Below are 20,439 nucleotides of genomic sequence, written 5' to 3' on the forward strand. Positions count from 1 at the left end.
TATCTAGTTACTCAAAAATCTGGGTCAAAACCAGAGACTATTGCTTATGAAAAATATATATTTCATTTCAAGTAATAATTTAAAATGATGCTGATTGAAAACTCAAAACTGAAGTGACTGAAGACCATGACTAATTCACAATGTCACTGACAATAGTATTCGCTATAAACTGTTTGCAACTGAAATTATCAATAGTTTACAAGTCTCTTTTTATGTGTACCACAATATCCTCTGTAGCATTACTGCATAAATACTGCTTAGCAAATTATGGTTATTTACCATTTGTAGATTATTAATAAACAGCCCTAACCTACTTCTCAAAAATCTATGTTCATGGCAATGTGCTTACTTATCTGTACCACTGAAAGAATTTATGTTTCTGATCAGTTCCTAGCCTCTCATAGTAACCTTGAAGACAAAGCAACAGGCATCCAGATCTTAAAAAGGATCTATGGCAAGAACTACAGGCAAGCTCAGCCGGACATTTTCTCAAAAGACAATGGTTTCTCTAAAGGAACTCTGTGGTAAGCCTGTATGTTTGTGTCTCATTTCACTTGCAAGAAAGTGAATAAATGAAAACTTGGCATGATACTCATGCAAGACTGCAAACCTTAACATAAGCTGTCAATCACAATTTTCTGAGGAAATTTTCTTCAGTATGATAATACCTTACTTGGGTTCTCCAAAACATTTTCAATGACAAGCACAGCAGGAATTTTAAAGTAAACTTTTTCAACATTATCTACAAATATCCAATTATAATGGTTAATATTTTAAATAAGATAAAATACAAGCAATGCATTAAAGATACTCTAAATTGTAACAATTAAATTGGCTATTGCATTATTCTTTTCTATCTCCAAAGAATGTTTTTACCTAATATCTTCCGTTTCTAAACCTATCAAAAACTGCAATTGCACTTGACGGCATAATGTGAAAGTCATTTTATAATAAAAATATAGCCTGGGCTTACAAGTGAACAGAATTAAATTAATTATTAACAAAGAATCAATAAAAATCCATATTCTTCTGTACTCACTGTGGCTACTGAATGCTACCATCTATCAGTGTTGTAGGTTTGCTTTATTACTTCTCTGAATAATGACAATTTCTTTGGGTTCCACTAGTTCCTGAGTCTATTGTTATTCAATCAATAGGCAGATATAAAATACTAAAATATGGTGCGTTGATGGACATGTTCAGTTGAAAGAACTTGAGACATTGATACAGAAAGGACTCTCTAGACATCTTCTCTGAAGCAAGTCACAAGACAATGAAGTGCCACATTTCCAAGGAAAAGAGTATCACTCTCTCTGAAGACAAAGGGACAGGAATGGGGCTGAGGGAAAGAATCAAAGTGAATGAGTCTTGCAAGTTAAGCTTCCCCTAGTTTTCTATTCTTAGCGCAAACATTCATGTTTTAATCACATATTTGACAATTCAATGGACCTCATCCAACTTTATAAAAAAAATGCCAGGTTAAAGAATTTCTTCTAAATGGATAAAGAAAATGTGGTACATTTACACAGTGGAGTATTTATTACTCATTGGTTTAAAAAATAAAAGCATGAAATTCACATGTAAATGGATGGAACTCAAAAAAATAAATCATCCTGGTTGAGGTATCCCAGAATCAGAAGAAAACTATGGTAAATATTCACTTATATGTAGATATTAGCTGTTAAGTCAATGATAACCAAACTACAATTTGTAGAAACAGAGGTTAGGTACAGAGTAAGAGACTGGGGAGACTGATACATCTCATCAGGAAAAGAAAAGAGAATAGATAGTTATGAATGGAGGGGCTGGAATGAAAGTATCAAGTTCAGAGGAGGAGGAAGAAGCGAGATGGAGAGATTACAGGGAGAGACAGCTAAAATTGAGGGCCATTTGAAAAGCTGTATGGAAACCTAATACAGCAGGAACTTCCTAAATATATACATACATATGCAAATGTGATCTAAATGAATCATCGAATAATGGGGTAACTGAGCCCCAACAGGCCATCTTGTCACCAAATGAAGCTTCCAGTACCAGGACTGGGTTATATCTAATGAGTTCTTGGCCAAAGAGGTGCCATGGGAATCCACAAACAGTCATGGCTATTGCCAAGACTATCAGTTGCTCTCCACAAACAGATGGCAAGAAAATACCTACACAACTCATTGAATGTGGAGACTTCAAGCTGGTGCCTACAAAGAGCCTTCACCCCTATGGTCTAGCGTCTTTGTTACAGGAAAGTACTCCACATGATACCAAACAAGAAACACAGACACCAACTCAACCACAAACCCTTTGTCCTACAACTTGGCCAGCCTGTGAGATATGCTAATGGCCAATGGGCACATGAAAATAGAATCAAAATAACAAAAAACAGTTACCATGTGACTCAGAAAAAATCCATTCCTATGTATATACTCAGGAGAATTAAAAACATACACAAATGCAAAAATATACATTATTTATATGAGTATCATTCAAAATTGTCATAAAAAAGAAAACTTAAAAGTTCAACTGAAGAGTCAATTAAAGTATATCCAAGAGAAAGTTATTCAGCCATAAAAAGGAAGCAAGTGCTATTCTTAGCATTGAAAGCATTATGCTACAACAAATAGGTCAAACACAAAAGGCCATATATTGTTCCATTTATATGAAATGTCTAGAATAATCAAATCTCTAAAGAAAGCATGTAAGTAAGTGGCAATCCAGTGCTGAGCGTTAGGTCACAAAGTAGGCCCCAAAATGGCAGCACTGCTGATCATGTCCTAAGACGATGGACCAGGCTGGATTGTTTTACCAAGTAAATAGGAAAATTCTTGTCAGGTAAACAGAAACCTAGACTCGGCATCCCTCAGAAATCTCATACAACAGGTTTTTATTTGTCAGGAAAGCCACCACCTGCCTTCTCACCCCCCAAGCTCAACTACCCCCCTGGGGCAAATTGCAGCTAGCCCCAGATTAATCCTAAATAAGACTGCATTAAGTCCCCACAACTCCCAGGCTGTTCTGGCCTCCATGCCACCTTCTGCTGCTACCTGCCCCAATAAAACTGACAAGGCTTTTCCTGCCAAGCTACTGCTCTACTTTCTGAGGCAGCCCAGCAGCTTGTCCCCAAATAAACTATCTTTTCTACCCATAGAGTGGTCCAGTTCAGTGGTTTTACTGTGTCTTGCTTACACTAAGGACAAGAGAAAATGATTGCTAATTGGTACAAGATATTTTTCAGGGACAATAGAAATGTTCAGATATTTGATGGTAGTGAGGATGGCTAATTTTAGGTATCAATGGGTTAAGAACATAGGATTACACCAGTGAGAATGTTCCCAGAGGAAGTGGCCTTGTGAAAAAAATGAATGGAAGAAAGATCTGCCCTAAATGTAGGCAAGAACCACCCAATCAAATGGGGGCCTGGACACAGTGAAAAGGAGACTTCCTCTCTCACGGTGCTGATACACTCCATTCTCTTGGCCTAGACATCAGAACTCCACGGAGTTATTCTTTTGAATTCTAGTACTTAACACCATTAGCTGTCCAAGCTCAGGCTTTTAGCTACAGAGAGAAAGCTACACTTTCAGCTTCCCAAGTTCTGAGACTGTTGGTAACATCCCAGAGACTCCAGCGCAGTCTCCTGAGATTTCTCAGATCGTAATCATGGTAGTCAACTCCTCTAATTGTATCTGTGCATAACTCTAATACAGTGGTGATGACTGCACATCGTTATGAATATGCTAAAACTACCAAATTACACATTTGACAGATTAATTTTATATGATATATGACTTCTAATCTCAGTTCTTAAAGGGAATAATCTTTAAAGTAATAGAATTTATTATATATAACAGGAGGGAAAGCTAGAAAGTAGCTAAGGAAAGATGATGAAATTTGAATATTTTTATTTATCTGTGTGTGTGTGTTCGCGCGCGCGCACGTGCGTGCATGCACGCGCTAATACACTTGCTAAGATAAGGAAGTGTGTCAGATTCCCCAAAGCTGGAGTTACAGGCAGCTATAAGCCACCTGATGCAGGGGATGGAAACCAAACTCCAGTCCTCTGTGAGAGCAGCAAATGCTCTTAACCACTGAGACATATGTAAAGCTCCATATAACTTTAATTCTAACCTAAAGTTTGAATACTATTGAAAAGAAAAAAAGGCTATTGAAGATAAAAAAAAAAAGGCATACGAACAGGAAGAAAAAGTCAGTAAGCTACAAATTTTTCAAATAACTACTATTAAATGAGTACTAGGTGACTTAGCAAAAATGAAATACTGTTTGGATTATCCAATTAAAAGAGTAACAAGTAACATAGACAAATCCAAGTAATATATTAGTTTATAACCTCTTTATATTAAAAAGTTGATTAATTAATTCCAGTAATTGGATATTTATAAATTTAAATATTTGAATTTTCAGCTGTTAGTAACAATTAAAAGCAAAAGCTTATACAAAAAAAATCTATTTTTTAAGATAAAATATTTTCTTCTTGGGTTTCTTTTCATTTTAAATTTCAAAAACCCAACCATATTATGACTATTCACCTAATTTATTCTTTCCTAAAATACAAAATTTTGAAAAGCAGCAACATTTATAAGAAATAAGTGGTCAGTCAACAATTATCTCACTGCAAGTATTTACCTGAAAAAATACAATATTAAAAAGGTCAAATATATTTTTCAGGCTCTGGCTGACTCTTTTAAAAATTATAGCTCACATAATTTTCCCCTTTATCACTATTAAAATGTTCCCTATAATCTCTAGTATTTGAACACTTGTTTCCCAGTTGTTGATGCTATTTGCGGAGGCTCAGGAAGAGCGGCCTTGGTAAAGGAAGCATGTCACTATGAGCAGAAGGAGGCTTTGAGGTTTCAAAGCCATGTGTCATTCTCAATGAGCACTCTCTACTTTCTGCTTGTGGTTTTCGAAGTGAGATCTCAGTTACTCCTGTCTACATGCCTGCTGGTTACCATGCTTCCTGCCATGATGGTGATGGACTCTTATCTCCTGGGTTCCTTATCGCAGAAGTCCAAAGAAACCCTTCCTTCTGTAAGTTGCCTTGGTCATGGTGTTGTATCACAATAGGAAAGTAACTGGTCCTGGAGATCACTAGTCAGCCATTCTGACTGAATTAATATGTTTCGGTTTCAGGGAAAGACCCTGTTTCAAAAAACTGAGGTAGACAGATGGTTAATTGCAATGTCTTCAGAGAAAAGAGGGTAAGTTGTCAGAACTGAAATAAAGTCATGCTGGATGTGGTAGCACTTGCCTGTAACCCCACACTTGAGAAGCTGAAACAGGAAGATCGTAAGTTTGAGGCCAGCCCTCGATTTCATGCAAAGACCCTGTCTCAAACCAATGAAATGGAGTTGCTTGCCCCATCTCTCCCAAGAGTAACTAAAAGCCAAGAGATTTTGAAAAATGGTTCTTATACATAACCACCTAACTAAATTATATATATTATAACCTTAGTTCCTACTTGAACTCTGTTTATTGCATTTGTTTTAGACATAGACATATTTTACCTCAACACTGTGGTGCTAAAACACAAAGTGGGGAAATGTAACTAACCTGGCAGAAATGAAGATATTCTAAAAATCGACCATGTCTTGCAATCTGCCCATTAGACTATTGAAATAATGGACCCAAAGAATCTCCCCAGTAGTCTCACGCTGGGAAAGGAATAGGTATCAGTCAGAGGGGGACATGTCTCCCAGAAAGAGACTTCACACAGTTCTAATAACTTGTCAGACCACCATACAGGATGAGATGGCAACCCAAGTAATAATGGTTCACGGTAAGCAGGACCATATCATGACGGGACTGTTTAGACATACATAGCTTTGGTCCTCTATTTAAACTTTGATCCCAATTCTGAATCCCAGATTTGGACTTTAGGAGTTTGCTGGATTGTTTTGTCCCTCTTCTCCATTTGGCCACATTGAATAAATCTTTTGTGCTTTCCACTTTTAATTTGTCTCTATTAATTGGCTTATTGAGCATGAGTAGCTGGACTTGATATGGGATACACATTGTAACCCCCAAGTTCAACAATGCAAGTCCTCAATTTTTATTTTATTTATTTATTTTGGTTTTTTGAGACAGGGTTTCTCTGTGTAGTTTTGGTGCTTGTCCTGGAACTCGCTCTGTAGACCAGGCTGGCCTGAAACTCACAGAGATCCACCTGTCTCTACCTCCTGGGTGCTGGGGTTAAAGGTGTGCACCACCACCACTGCCCACCTTGATCCCTACCTTCCACAGGTGTCAATAATATCAAAGTATCTCCACATAATTACTTTGGCTTAACTGTTTTGTTAAGTCCTCTAAAAAGAACTTGGTAAGGAAATTACATAGTTTGCTTTAAATCTTGCTTTAATAACTATTATGGGACCTCATTCCACTTTTCTATTCCTCAGTTTCCTCATAAAAAATGGGAGATAAAAAAAATTTTTTAAAATAAAAAAATGGGAGATAATAGCAGCATAAGATTTATACAGTTAAGCTTTAAATATTAATCATTTATAAAGCCCTTACATATTTGGCATGTAATACTCATGTTTATAAACATATACATTGATACAAGCATAAAACAAATGTCAGCTCTGATGTCACTGTTTCTTAAACGTTTAATAACAATACACCATTTTATTTCCATTTTTAGTTGAAACTTCACAAGCATAGGCGTTTTCTGCCAGGCCCTCGTCTGTACCCATCTCCTAGGCCTAACTGTAAGTGACACCTACTTTACTTAAAGACTGCTTGCACAGGAAATCATGGTCATTCTAGTTTGCCATAGACCTAGACTGGAAAGAAAACGATCATCGATAAATAGTTTTGGGTGAAGAGCCAATCAGACAGGAACAAAGGAGAAGACACAGGAGAGGAGAGGATAGAAGGAATGGGAGCCATAGAGGTGAAAGAACACCCACACAGCAAAACCCACCTCTCCACAGTCCAAACTCAAAACTCATAGTTGTCTCTAAACCTAACCTAGTCCTAAAAATTTAATGACAATAAGTTATCAAATATTTAATATTATTATTTCCAAGAGCATTTTATTTCTTATGAATTAAATGTTAATGTGCCATGTTTAGTCTCCCTTTTGTCTGTCTTTCCCCACATATCATCATGAAGCCAGTATTTAATGCAGACAGATACATTCTTTTAAAACTATGTTTAAATCTAATACATTATAGGCCAAGCTCTATCAAAACCACTTTTATTGTAATTTTTAAGTTATGCAGTTGATTTACTTCAGAAATTCTCATTCCTTTATGTTCTAGGAGCACCAAAGTAAATAGTCATGACACCTTATGAGGATAAATATACCAATTTTAATTAAGGACCAAATTATATGACTTAGTGTGCATTTTGCATCTATATTTTAAAATGTACTTATGAATCCTAAGCTTTTCACTAATAAAAATTATAAAAGTATATTAATTAAAAAATAACCTAATAAGAGGGGCTGGAGAGATGGTTCATATGTTAAGAGCACTTGCTGCTCTTGCAGAGGACCTGGATTCAGTTCTCAGCACCCACTTCAGACAGCTTACAACTGCCTGTAGCTCCAGTTCCAAGGGAACCAACCCCTCTTCTGCTTCCCAAAGATGCCTATACACAAGTGGTACACACACACACACACACACACACACACACACACACAATAAATTTTTTAAAGAAATAGAAAAATAGCCTAATGAACAAAGGAATTTTTAAGGTTGGTACATTGGATTTAGGCTAGGAAGAGAAATGTAATATTAATACAGGCCACACCATAGATAAATCTGTGACAGGTCCAGAATGGGCAAAAGTACAAGAAAAAGGTTAGATTAGCTGTGTCTGGGGCTGGATCAAGTCTGGGGCTGAGAGTCAGGGGAATGGGCTTGCCTTCTGTTGATAGTAACAGAGTATTCTAAAATTAATTATGTGATGGTACCACATCTTGTGAACAAGTACACAAAAGCCACTGAATTGTCCTTTAAATGGGTAAATTATGTGGTCCAAATTCTATCTCAAGAAAATTGTTTCCATGCAAAAAGAACTTAAGTGGTAATTCCTGTTCCAAATATATACACTGCAATGTGTTAATATCTTAAAATGAAAAAATATGTTTCCAATGCATTATAGAAGAACATAGAAATTAATTTATACTAACAGTCTAATATTGACACTGGTACACTCTACATCACTAGCTTCCTAGCAAATTTCAAACTATGTATAAATTTCTTGAAGATCTTTACCACAACATAAATCCAGAAATTGGCTTGACTTTAAATTTGTGATTGATATTTTCTGTCTTCATGTAGAAATGGAAAATAAATAGTATGTTGAATAGCAGGATTTTATGCCTCATTAACTTAATTTGCAATTTGTTAATATGAACGTTAATGAAGTACGTAAGATAATGCATGTCAAGCTAATATTTGATTTAAGCATTCCACAACTTACATGTGTCAAAACACCATATAGTAAATACATGCAACTCGATCAATTTTAGAAGTGATTTATAAAAGTACAAAATTTAATTAAAAAAATTAATTTTACAGATTTTTTAGCAAGTTAATATGTATGCACAGTCCTACTTTACCCAATAACTTGAGTCTGAAGAGTTTCTGGTGCAAAGTTTAATCATTATTGACTTAGTTATATAGTGTTTAAAAGTTGATAATTTTGCCAGTCAGTGGTGGAGCTCAACTTTAATCCCAGCACTTGGGAGGCAGAGGCAGGCGAATCTCTGTGAGTTCGAGGCCAGCCTGGTCTACAGAATGAGTTCCAGGACAGCCAGGGGTGTTAAAAAAACAAACAACAGTCAAAAAACAAAACAAACAAACAAAAAATGAAATAGTTGCTAATGTTGAGAGTTTTGATAAAAATCACAAAAATAGAACACTCTCATTATCTTACAATTAATGTTTACTTAAAATATACTTATAGGGCTGGAGAGATGACTTATCATTTAAGAGTACTAGCTGCTTCAGTAGAAGACCAAGGATTAATTCCCAGCACCCATGTGGTAGCTCACAACATCCATCCCAATGGATCCTATGCCCTCTTCTGGCCTCCATGGGCACTAGGTACACATGTCGCCCACAGACATAAATGTAAGCAAAACACTCATATATATAAAAAAAATTAAATAAATAAAATATAGCATATAAAATAGAATACATAGAAATGTTGCCACATTTCCACACATCTATATGTGATTACACTAACCAGTTGGTATTCAGAGATAAAAGATCAGGTGATGTTATATCATACAGAAGAAACCGATTATCATTTTAGGAAGATCGTGAAGCTACATGTCAAGTTTTTATAAGTCTAAGTGGTGACAACAGGTGTTCACTACATTATAGTTTATTACTTAATATTAATAACAGTATCTATAAAATACTATAGATACATATTGTGGTGGTTTGAACAGGAATGGTTCCCACAGCCTCATATATGCTTAGTTACCAGGAAGCAATATTTGAGAAGGATTAGAGGTATATAGACTTGGGTGGCAGTCAGGAGGCAGAGCCAGGCTAATCTCTGTGAGTTCAAGGTCAGCCTGGGCTATAGAGCAATATCCAGGACAGACACCAAGAACTACACAAAGAAACCCTGTCTCGGAGGAAAAAAAAAAAAAAAAAGTGTAGCCTTGTTGGAGTGAGCTTGTTGGAGGAAGTGTGTCACTAGGGGTAGGCTTTCAAGTTTTAAAAGCACACACCAGGATCAGTGTTGCTCTCTCTGCCTACAGATGAGGATGTAGCCCTTAGCTACTGCTCCAGTGCCTGCCTGCACGCTGCCATGTTTCCCTCAATGATGATAATGGACTAAACCTCTGAAACTGCAAGCAAGTCCCTAACTAGACGCTTTCTTTTATAAAATTTCCCTTGGTCATGGTGTCTCTTCACAGCAATAGAACAGTGACCAAGAGACCAGGACACATATATTTACATGTAAAACACATACACGTATATCAAAATAGAATATATAAATAATTTGATGAATTCTTTGTTGCTGTTTTTCAGAATTACTAATGCTAGATAAAACAATTATGTTTTAACTTGCCCAGTACATTCAACTCACAGTCAATGGGCTGCATGTAGTTCAGGATAGCTATAAATGTAGCCTAACACAAAATTGTAAACTTACTAAATGCTCTAAGACATTTTTGTGACTTTTTTTTTTTAAGCTGGATTGCTCAATTCTCAAGGGAGAGCTTGTCGATGACAGCATCGCATTACAATGTCAAAGGTTGGACACACCTATTTTCTTTCCGTCTAGTCAGTGACCTAATAACTTTGCAGGGTACAGCTTAAACTCAAATGAATGAAATAAAATAGTATCATTTTTTAACAGAGCTCTTGAAGGTAACTATTGTTGCCTGAGTGATTACAGTTTCAAATGATGTTGCGCTTAAAACATCCACATTCTTGGAACAAATTTGGTCTTGTGGAGATAAAAGTATCACCGGTTTTCTTCTGTAATCCTTGACAATTACATTACACATCCCCCTAGTGAGCTGACATTTCAAGCAAACATAAATCATGCTCTACAAATAAATGGTGGAGTTACAACTCTGAGTGTGCCAGTTATGTGATGTGGGCTTCAAACTTAATATAAAATCATTTGTGAAATTCTCTGAATTTTACTAAAAGTAGCATCATGATTTAAATACGTTTTTTTATATATATATAAAACTGATAACTCTCATTCCCTCACTGGAAAATAACTATCTACATAATAAAAATAGTAATAATCTAATTTTGATTAGGCATTCTGTGACCCAAGTATATAGGCTAACATCACCTTGAGGTGTTAATAGTAGTTTAAAATATATACTGCCCCAAAGAGGCATTTGTATGTGTGCACATGTTCATGTGTACACTTGTATGTGGAAGTGCATGAGTATGGAGGCAGGAGGTCAATGTCTGGTGTTTTCTTCAATCATTTCTCCACCATATTTGTTAAGGATTTATTTATTTGTATTTTATGTGCATGCATGTTTATCTGCATGTATCTGTATACACCATTTGGATTCCTGGTGCCCATAGAGGCCAGAAGATGGCAGATCCTTGGAATTGGAGACAGTTTTAAGCAATTATATGGATTCTAGGAATCAAACCCAGCTCCTCTGCAAGAGCAGAAAGCACCCTTAACTACTGAGCCATCTCTCTAGGCCCTCTCTACCTTATTTTTGAGACAGGGCCTCTAACTAAACCTAGAACTCACCAACTAGCTATGGCCTCCTGTCTCTGCTGACCCATCGATGTGTATTGCTGCATCTGGGTTTTTACGGGAGTGGTGACGATCTGAACTCAGGTACTAATGATTCCCCACCAAACATTTTACCAAATGAGCCATCTTCACATGCTCCAAAAGGCATTCTTACTACCTCTGTTACATCAGCCAATATAGACTGATAGGAGATCTGAACTCTGACTTCTATTAAATCTGAAGGGCATTTCTAATACTAGTGTGATTGGCCACCAGAGACGATGAGGGAGAAAAAGTTATTTCAAATGTCAGATACTAAAAAGCCACTCAAAGTAGCCTACAAAGCAAAAAACCCAACAGAAAATTAGGAAACTATGTGGGCAAATTCATAGTTGAATGTTATAGCCATAACAGGGTGGTGAACTGCCCAAATCTGTTTCCTACTTAAATACTTATGAATCTGTAGCCTTGATGTAACTTCTATTATTTTCTGAAAAAAGGTGAAAATCTAGTGCAGATATATTGAAATTATGTAGTTGTGGTTATATGTGGGACAAAAAGAAATATAGAAACCATGTAAATACCTGTGATTATTTTGATAAGTATATGCAAGTAGATATTTTCCATGATAACTTCATTAACACTAACCATATCCATATATTTTAGTGAATAAAAGGTTTCTACATTAGCACAATTCCTAGTATATTTTTAATTCCTTAAGTATATGTGATAGTCTTTCAGGTATCAATACTGAGAGGAATTAGAAAATTGATCAGACAGCTGTATCAGCACATACATACACAGCCATAAGATGTGGCTTTATTCAGTGAGCATAGAATAAAATTCTCTAGTTTCTGATAACAGAGAGATGAAGTTAGTTCAAAATTAAAGTAAGCATACTTTTAAAAGCACTCGGAAACTTTATGATACAGTTGACAGAATTTTTTCTAAAAGTTAAATTACGTTATCTTACTGAGTGTCAAGGTTCTGATCCTATTTTCTTTATTCCCCCTCCTTAGAGGGTAAAGCACAGAAGCCTACCACAGATCATGCATATGTTAAATATGGACTTGCAAATAAAAAAATAATCAAAATAACAAAGCTATTTCACTCAGCCAAGACAGCATTTAGTTTCCATTTGCTTACTGTTCATTTTTGTTAATTTCTTTCATCTTTTATTTGTAAATAGAGTTAACTGGTCACAATTATATATTAGGATTATTAAAGTATAATGTTTCTACCCAATCATAGTCAGAGTATCAATAAATTAAAATAAAGTTTGGCATGGTGGTACACATCTGCAGTCCCAGCTATTTGGGAGGCTAAGACAGGAGGACAGCTGGAGCCATCATACTAGATGTCAGTCTAACAACATAGCAAGACCCCATCTTCAAAAGTAAAAAATAAAAAGGAATTAAGGTATATAGGCTAATAAAAAGAAAACAAGATCATCGGGGGTTAAGTCCTTTTTGATTTATTAGTTGAGTGATCATAAAAAACTTACTTAACTATTTTGATTTAGTTCCCCCTTTTCTAACATGCAAAAAGATCTTATTGCTATACTCCACAAAGTTAATAAATATAAACAGCGTTGTAAAACTGGAAAGCAGGGACGAATTCATTGGGTTATTATGGAGTAATGACTTTGCTCAGGAGAGAGCTTTACACACAGTATGTTCTTACACACAGAACGTACACACAGTATCTGTTTCTTAAAGATTTTTCTTAAAGAATTTATATGTATGTGTGTGTTTGTATGAATGTATGCAATCTGTGCACCAGTACCTGCAGAAGGCATCAGATTCTCCAGAACCATAGCTACAGGCAGTCGTGAAAGCCCAAAGTGGGTGATGGGATCTGAATGTGTTTCTCTAAAAGCAGTACAGGCTCATACCGACTGAGCTAGTTCTCCAACTCTGGATATGCTCCTTTGCATTTAAATGCTTAAATTAAATAATGTAATTAAACAGACAATCAATCTCCTCTTTTTTAGTAAATTAACATAAATTAACATAACTAGGAAGTACATAGGAATAGTTATCATATCTTATGACCAAAAGTGACAACATATATATATGCTTTTAATATTTTGTTTTATTAACAAATGATATTTGTACTTCCAACTAAACATTACAAATAGAACTTATAAGGAGAAAAGTTATTTATTAAATTTCTAAATTAAATCTTAATCCTTTTTTCTTATTTAGCTTATTTGATGCAAGCACATTAATAGTAAACCATACTCTTCCACAGTAATAAAAAAATAAATTACTACTTTGCTCTTTCTACACTCATGATCTGAATGAGGCTTTAGATAGAACCGAATACAGTTTACAACATCAAGCAAACACAACAATCAAAGGAAAAATACTTGCAACAAACCATACCTAGTAATAAGAACTGCATTATCGTGGTGGGCAATCCCATTTTCTGGAATGGTGTTTCCATCACTTTGGTGGGAGAGAATGGATTTCTGCCACTTACAGAAGCTATCGAGGGACTTGTCTGCATGATGGTTTATCTCCAAGTTTGGCTGCAATACAACATGCATACCAGAAATGTTCCAAACAAATTACTAAGGTCAGTTGTCAAACTCTTGCAAACTAAAGTGGGACTATAATTAGAAGCAGTGGTTTCTAGGAGTAATCTCCTGCCGATTTTTATCTCCACAACATCTGACCTAGGGTTCATTTAATTTACTACAGAATAGACTTTCATTCCAGTTCCAACTTCAACAATAAAGAAAGCATATATGAGATCATCAGCATACAAAAAGCAACCAAAACCATTATTATCAGGTAAGCCATACAAATAAAATGCTCATCTTTAATTGTGAAACATGTAGCAAGTATGCATTTATGGAGAGAAAGCTTCAATAAGAGATGAGATGTATATTATTACAAAGTATTTCAATATTGCATAAAAAATTAAAGTTTAGAGCAAAAAAATTAACTAGGACTTCCTAAGAGAAGTATAAAAGAAATATATCTGTTCATAATGATAATCCCATAGCCTAAAAGCTTTGATATAAAAACATTCTTACCTGATCTTCTGTGAGAACAATTAAGCGAGCCACTATAATATTCACAACGTTTCCTAGACTGGAGTCACGGTAAAGTTTGGCAACCTGACCTCCAGAAAATAAGAAAAGACAAAAAGTCAGACAAAAAGAATGGGATGATATTTGAATTTCTAAAAAGATAAGAAGCAATTTTTAGGACTTTATGGTGTATATTAAAAGATATTCTTTTACCCTATACCACTTAGTACTCCACCTTCAAGATGCTTTGGTTAAAGGATTTTATGTAAGTCTACAACAAGAAGTATTTTCTCCTAGAGATGAACTGCATGCATCACAAAATCTATAATATGAGCTGATGTTTCAAGTTCCTTAAATAAGATTTAACAACTCATTTTTAAACATTCACATTAAGTAAAAATGAACAATAAGACATTTTAATTTTATTTTCCTTAAACTTAAAAGTTAATTGACCACCTGGGTATAGTGGTGCATGCCTTTAATCAGGCAGATCTCAGCGTTCAAGGCCAGCCTGGTTTATATGGTAAGTTTCAGATAGCCAAGGTTACATAGACCTTGTCTTAAAAAAAAAAAAAAAAAAAAAAAAAAAAGTTGGTTGATTGACAAATTCTTAGTCTCAGGGAGGGGAAGTTAGTATTATTTACTACGGAATAGACTTTCATTCCAGTTCCAACTTCAACAACAAAGAAAACATATATGATATCATCAGCATACAAAAAGCAACCAAAACCATTAATTTATATAGTATAATTCTATGGCAGAGAATGTATTTATTTTCTTTGTACAAGTTCTAGACTAAATCCCAAGCAGTAATTAAAGTAATGATACAAATTCATTTTTTACCAATTTACACAAATGAAAGTTTATTATTATTTATCTCAGTAAAAATTCATTACTTTAGTATAAAACACAACAAACTACTTAGTAAGGCAGTCTATAGAGGGATCAAACTTACAATATTCATCACACTCAAAATATAATGTTCAATGTCTTTACGGCCATGGTAGCCCACCATCATTTTGTCGGCCACTACCAGGGTCTCCACGAATCTCTCAGTGCTCACAGATCTTCTCTGTCTGCCGTGAATATGTGTGTCATTAATTGGTAGTAAAGAGGGAAAAGCAGAAGACGTCTTATTCAGCCACCAAGGCTTGCCATTTCTGGTGAGATCTGCAATCAAAAGAATTAAGTAATTCAGATCGATTCACTAACAAAATACACATATAGAGATTTCATGTAGATAGGCTTCTCATAAACTCTCTAATGGATCAAGATATTCAAAGAGAACAGAGTAAAGAACTGTATAAATAAGGAAAAGTTTCAAGTCTTCAAATTAGTTATCTAGAAAATTAATGTTAATATTCAACTGCTCATGAAAATGAGATCAATAAAGCTATGAAGTAAATTAATTAATAGATTTTTAAACAAGTCATTTCCTATTATTCCAGTGGCTAATGATATATTGGAACATTTACTGTAATGAACCATTTAAGATTTATAATAAACTGGGGCCTAGCATATATATATATATATATATATATATATATAGCTATATATATAGCCTATATATATAGCTATATATATAGCTATATAGTGTATATATATATATATGTATATAGCTGGTGCCTATATTTTAAAAATAGACTAAAACCATGCTGACGGAGAACGATGCTGCTTCAGGATCTACCCCAATGTGACAAGCATCTCTGTTACAGGAAGATGCTCTTGTTAAAATGTCTTAATTAGAACCAATTCTGTTCTTCTCGGTTTTAAAAAAGCTACAAATTAGGCTTCCCACATAATTTTGCTGTCTACAACTATTTATGTTGGCAGAACACACAGAGTTTACTTTTCACAAGTCTAAAAGTGGAGTTGCTCAGTGGTTAAAGAGCATGTGATGCTTGACCAAGTTCAGATCCTCATAAACCACTTAAATCCAGGTGAGTGAGGCAAATCACCTGAGATTCCAGCCTCAGAAGGCAGAAACAGGGGATCCCAAGAGCAAGCTAATCATATAAGTGATTGGATTTAGAGACCCTGACTTGATAAACAGGTGGGAAAACAAAGAAGATGATTTCCGACATCAATCTGGAGCCTCCTTAAGTACATGCATGTTACATGCACATGTATCCACACACAAGCAAAAAAAAACATGTTTACACACACACACACACACACACACACACACACACACACACACACACACCTGGAAAATGGAAACAAGAAAATAAAATAAAGGTAAGGGGTATTAACATGAGACCTGAAAGATGTGTTAGCAACACATTCTTTTTTGAGAATATCACTTCTAACTTTTCTTTCCTCCCTCCAAAACCTCCAACATACTCCTCCTTGATCCTTTCAAATTCATGGCCTCTTTTTTCATTAATTGCTGTTAGACGCATATGTGTGTATACATATATATGCATATGTATATGTATATATTCCTAAATATAACCTTCTCAGTCTTTATAATGTTAATTGTATGTACGTTTTCAGGGCTGACCATTTGATATTGAATAACCAGTTGATGTGCTCTTCCCTGAAAAAGACAATTTCTCCCCCTCTCAGCATTCCTTAGTTGCCTATAGTTCTTTGTGTAGGGTTGAGGCCAAATGCCACCCAACACACCCCCACCCACCGTTCTCTTTGGCATGTCTATTGATGTCGTCATCCTTGTTCGGCTCATGGTTAGGTGGTCATGTGCTGAGACTTTATGGATGTAGCTTCTGACATTAGTAGGAGACAAAGTCAACAACCCCTCCAGTCCTTTGCTCTTATCTGCTCCCTCTTCTGTCCCTTGGGCCTTACGTGGAGGACTGTTTTGTAGAAGTATCCCTGGACTAGGCTCCACAACATTGCGTTTTGGTTGGTTATTTTAAAAACCATATTTGGTATGGCTCACACAGTATATCCTTAATTTTTTTAAAATCAAGGTTTTCAGTACTGAAGATTGTGTTTAGTTGTATGCCATTTGTAAATACCATGTCATTTATGTTTTTCTTTATTAAATAAATTTGAGTGGGTAGAGGACCTTAACTTATGTTTCTTTCATGCCTTTATGCAGAACTAAACATTTTTATCACCTCCAGTAGCTAAAATGTTTGATGAGGAAAAGTTTAATGAACATATAATTGACAGAAAGTGGCACTATTTTAATTGTTCTTCCATTAGCTTTCGCCTTTTTAGAACCTTGCATTGGTGGGATGGAGAAATTTTACAAAGTAAGAAAAAATGGACATAGTCATGAGAAAAAAACAGTTAAATACTTTGGAAGTTCACATAAATTAAATATTTCTCTTTCTTTCTAAAGGTCAAGAGAGACAGAGACATAACAATTTTTTTCAATAGTCTACTCCAAAACAGTGTTTGCTCATGTCCAGTTGTGGCAAATAAACCCATAGGTTACCACAATGACCCTGAAAGCCACAGATTACCACAATGACCCTGCCTTCAAAACTCCTTTGTCAGTATGGGTAGGGCCACAACTTGGAATACAAGTGATTGCATATATACAAATACATGATAATGTTATACAATCCTATCGCATTTGCCAACTCTAGACTCTTCCTTGCTGGGTTGGAGAGGGCAAGCAACCATGTATTTTAACTCAAGGGAAGGAACTACAGGTTCCAACCAGCAGGCCAGTCAAAAACTAAAGCTATATACAACCACAAAGAACTAAATGCTGGGAAGAAACAAGGGAATGGTGAAGTAGATGATTCTTTAGTAAAGATGCCAAGGGAAAGTCCAACTCTAGCGAAAGCTAAGCATATGATCCACCTATTTGGGCTTCCAACCCTCAAAAGCTGGGAGTAATAAATGAGTGTTTTTCAAGTGTTGTTCACAAAAAATATTTGTAATAAATATTGTTGTGATCATTGTCAACATGTTTTTCATATTAATATAACTTCAGTTTCTCCTATTCAGTCATCTATTATCACAAACTCATTAATTTATAAGTTATGCCTATCATTCATTACTCTGGCTAGACAGCCTACTGTCTAAATATAGAATTTAAGTCCCATTAATTTGGTCTGTTATACTTCTCTGAGCCGTTCAATTTCTATTTATTTTAACTTAAATCATTGAAAGATTATTTAGACATATCTGAATCCTAAATAATAATGTTGCTACTACCAGCAACATTCAGAATGTTATAATTTTCAAACATTTAGCTTTTTAAATTGTTAGTTTGCTTGGTTGTCAGTATATCAAACAATGAATTCTGCATCCTTTTAATTAGAAATGTCCGATAAAGACAGTATACAGCATATATAATTGTATATCCACTATGATATGTATGTATATAGAAAGAATAGGTAATATTCTGTTTTTTTAATTTTATTCAATGTAATAACTCATTAGAAGCTTCCTTCTACATTTTATACATTTTCAAATCATTTCCATAATGCTAAACACAACAATTTGTCATATACATCTAGTCAAGAATGGAATACAAGGTTGATTAGTTTTGTTTCAAAATAAAGGTTAACAATTCTTCAAATGATTATTACTATTTATTCTTTGCTCAACTTAATATCATATACATTGTAGAATATTAAAGAAAATTTGTTCCATGAACATACATAACAATAACTTTTCTCTCTAAAACTAATAAATGGATCTCATTGCCATCTAAAACAATATTTCGGCCTTTTGATCATTACTTAATAAATGTCTGCATATATGTTGCCATTCACAATTGCTGTGGTGACCTGCTATACTTTAGTTTGTGGCATTTATTTGTTTATTTACCTGTTTAGTTCACTGTCTCTGTCCTTTGTTGAAAATAATCTCTATGAAACAGGACCTTTTGAGTTTTATAAATGCCACAGTCCTAGTATCTAAAAGCATTGCACATAGTGTAAATAAATATTTATTTAACAAATATATGAATAGATAATGGAAATATAGAGAAACAATAGTATCTATCAATGGGCCGAAAAGATACCCCACTATCCCTGGGTACAAGAATAACACTGATTTATTTTTCATAATTTTTTTCTTTTTTTTTCTGGATTCTCTAAGGTTTCTAATGTAGACAGAAACTGTTTCTTTTTTAAAATAATTTATTCAACTTTATTTTATGTGCATTGGTATGAAAGTGTCAGATCCTCTGGGAATGGAGTTAGAGATAGTTATGAGCTACCATGTGGGTGCTGGTAACTGAACCCGGGTCCTTTGGGAGAACAGCCAGTGCTCTTAACCACTGAGCCATCTCTCCAGCACCCCAGAAATTGTTTCTATAAAAAGTTTTACATTCATATTTTGAATAAAGTGTAAATAATTTATAACTGAGTGAGTATGGCATAAATATGCCCAGACAGAACCAAAGCATTTTGTGCTCTATATTCTGACATAAACTGTAGTTCCTCACAGTAAGCTAGCTGGCAATATAGGTCTATAAATTCACATCTCCCAACCTGGTCCTAGGAAAATTCCCAGGAATTCATAAGGATGATCCCAGCTTAGACTACTAGCAATAGTGGAGAGGGTGCCTGCACTGGCCTACTACTACAAATAGTATGTGATTCCACTCCTCAACAAAACGTTTTAAGCCCATTCATATCCAAGACACATTTTAAGGATTTCTTAAACAACCTCCAAACTGACTTAAAACTATTACTGGGTAATACTTTCTAAGACGGTTCTAGACATTATAAATCTAACCACTCAAGTTTGTATGCATAGTTTTATTACTAATAATATTTTACTTTCCAGAAAAAAGAGGCATAAGCAATACACAATGCTTCCCAAATGCTTGCACTCACCTGAAACCCCACAATGAGAATGATCATAGATATGCCGTTGCTGGAGTGTAGACTTTTTGTAAATAACATGAGGATGGCCATTTTCATAACTAAAATGTTTGGAATCCTCTGTGGTATTCTTTAGAGGCTCAATAAAATATTCTTCATCTTCTGTAGCAATAATACCATGCTAAAAGAAGGAGCAACAAAGGATTTACCTAGAAGGGTCATTTTAAATAAATATCTTAATTACCAAGATTAAAAGATAAATCAATATCTCCCCAAAACAGGTTAAAATACATGTTAACTTAAAAATTGTTTATTTTCTATATTATGTAAATGTCTTCGTGTTTTAAGAAAGGCGATTAAACACCTGCACATGTTCTGCAGCATACTAAGTATGTCACATGCACATCTCCCCAAAGACTCTGAGTCAGCAGAGACAGC

At 34.9% G+C, this 20,439-nt stretch overlaps 1 protein-coding gene across 1 annotated transcript in view; it reads right to left on the reverse strand.

Annotated features, from left to right (window-relative positions):
• Adamts6 (ADAM metallopeptidase with thrombospondin type 1 motif 6) overlaps positions 1-20,439 on the reverse strand; it is a 214,305-nt gene that overhangs the window by 180,423 nt on the left and 13,443 nt on the right. The window contains exons 3-6 of the mRNA XM_059276387.1: positions 20,014-20,182; positions 15,198-15,412; positions 14,246-14,329; positions 13,590-13,735 (exon numbers count right to left, since the gene is read on the reverse strand). Of these exons, the coding sequence (XP_059132370.1) occupies positions 13,590-13,735; positions 14,246-14,329; positions 15,198-15,412; positions 20,014-20,182 (614 nt within the window). The remainder of the gene's footprint in view (positions 1-13,589; positions 13,736-14,245; positions 14,330-15,197; positions 15,413-20,013; positions 20,183-20,439) is intronic.

This window comes from Peromyscus eremicus, chromosome 11, assembly GCF_949786415.1.
Source record: "Peromyscus eremicus chromosome 11, PerEre_H2_v1, whole genome shotgun sequence".
Lineage (NCBI taxonomy): Eukaryota > Metazoa > Chordata > Mammalia > Rodentia > Cricetidae > Peromyscus > Peromyscus eremicus.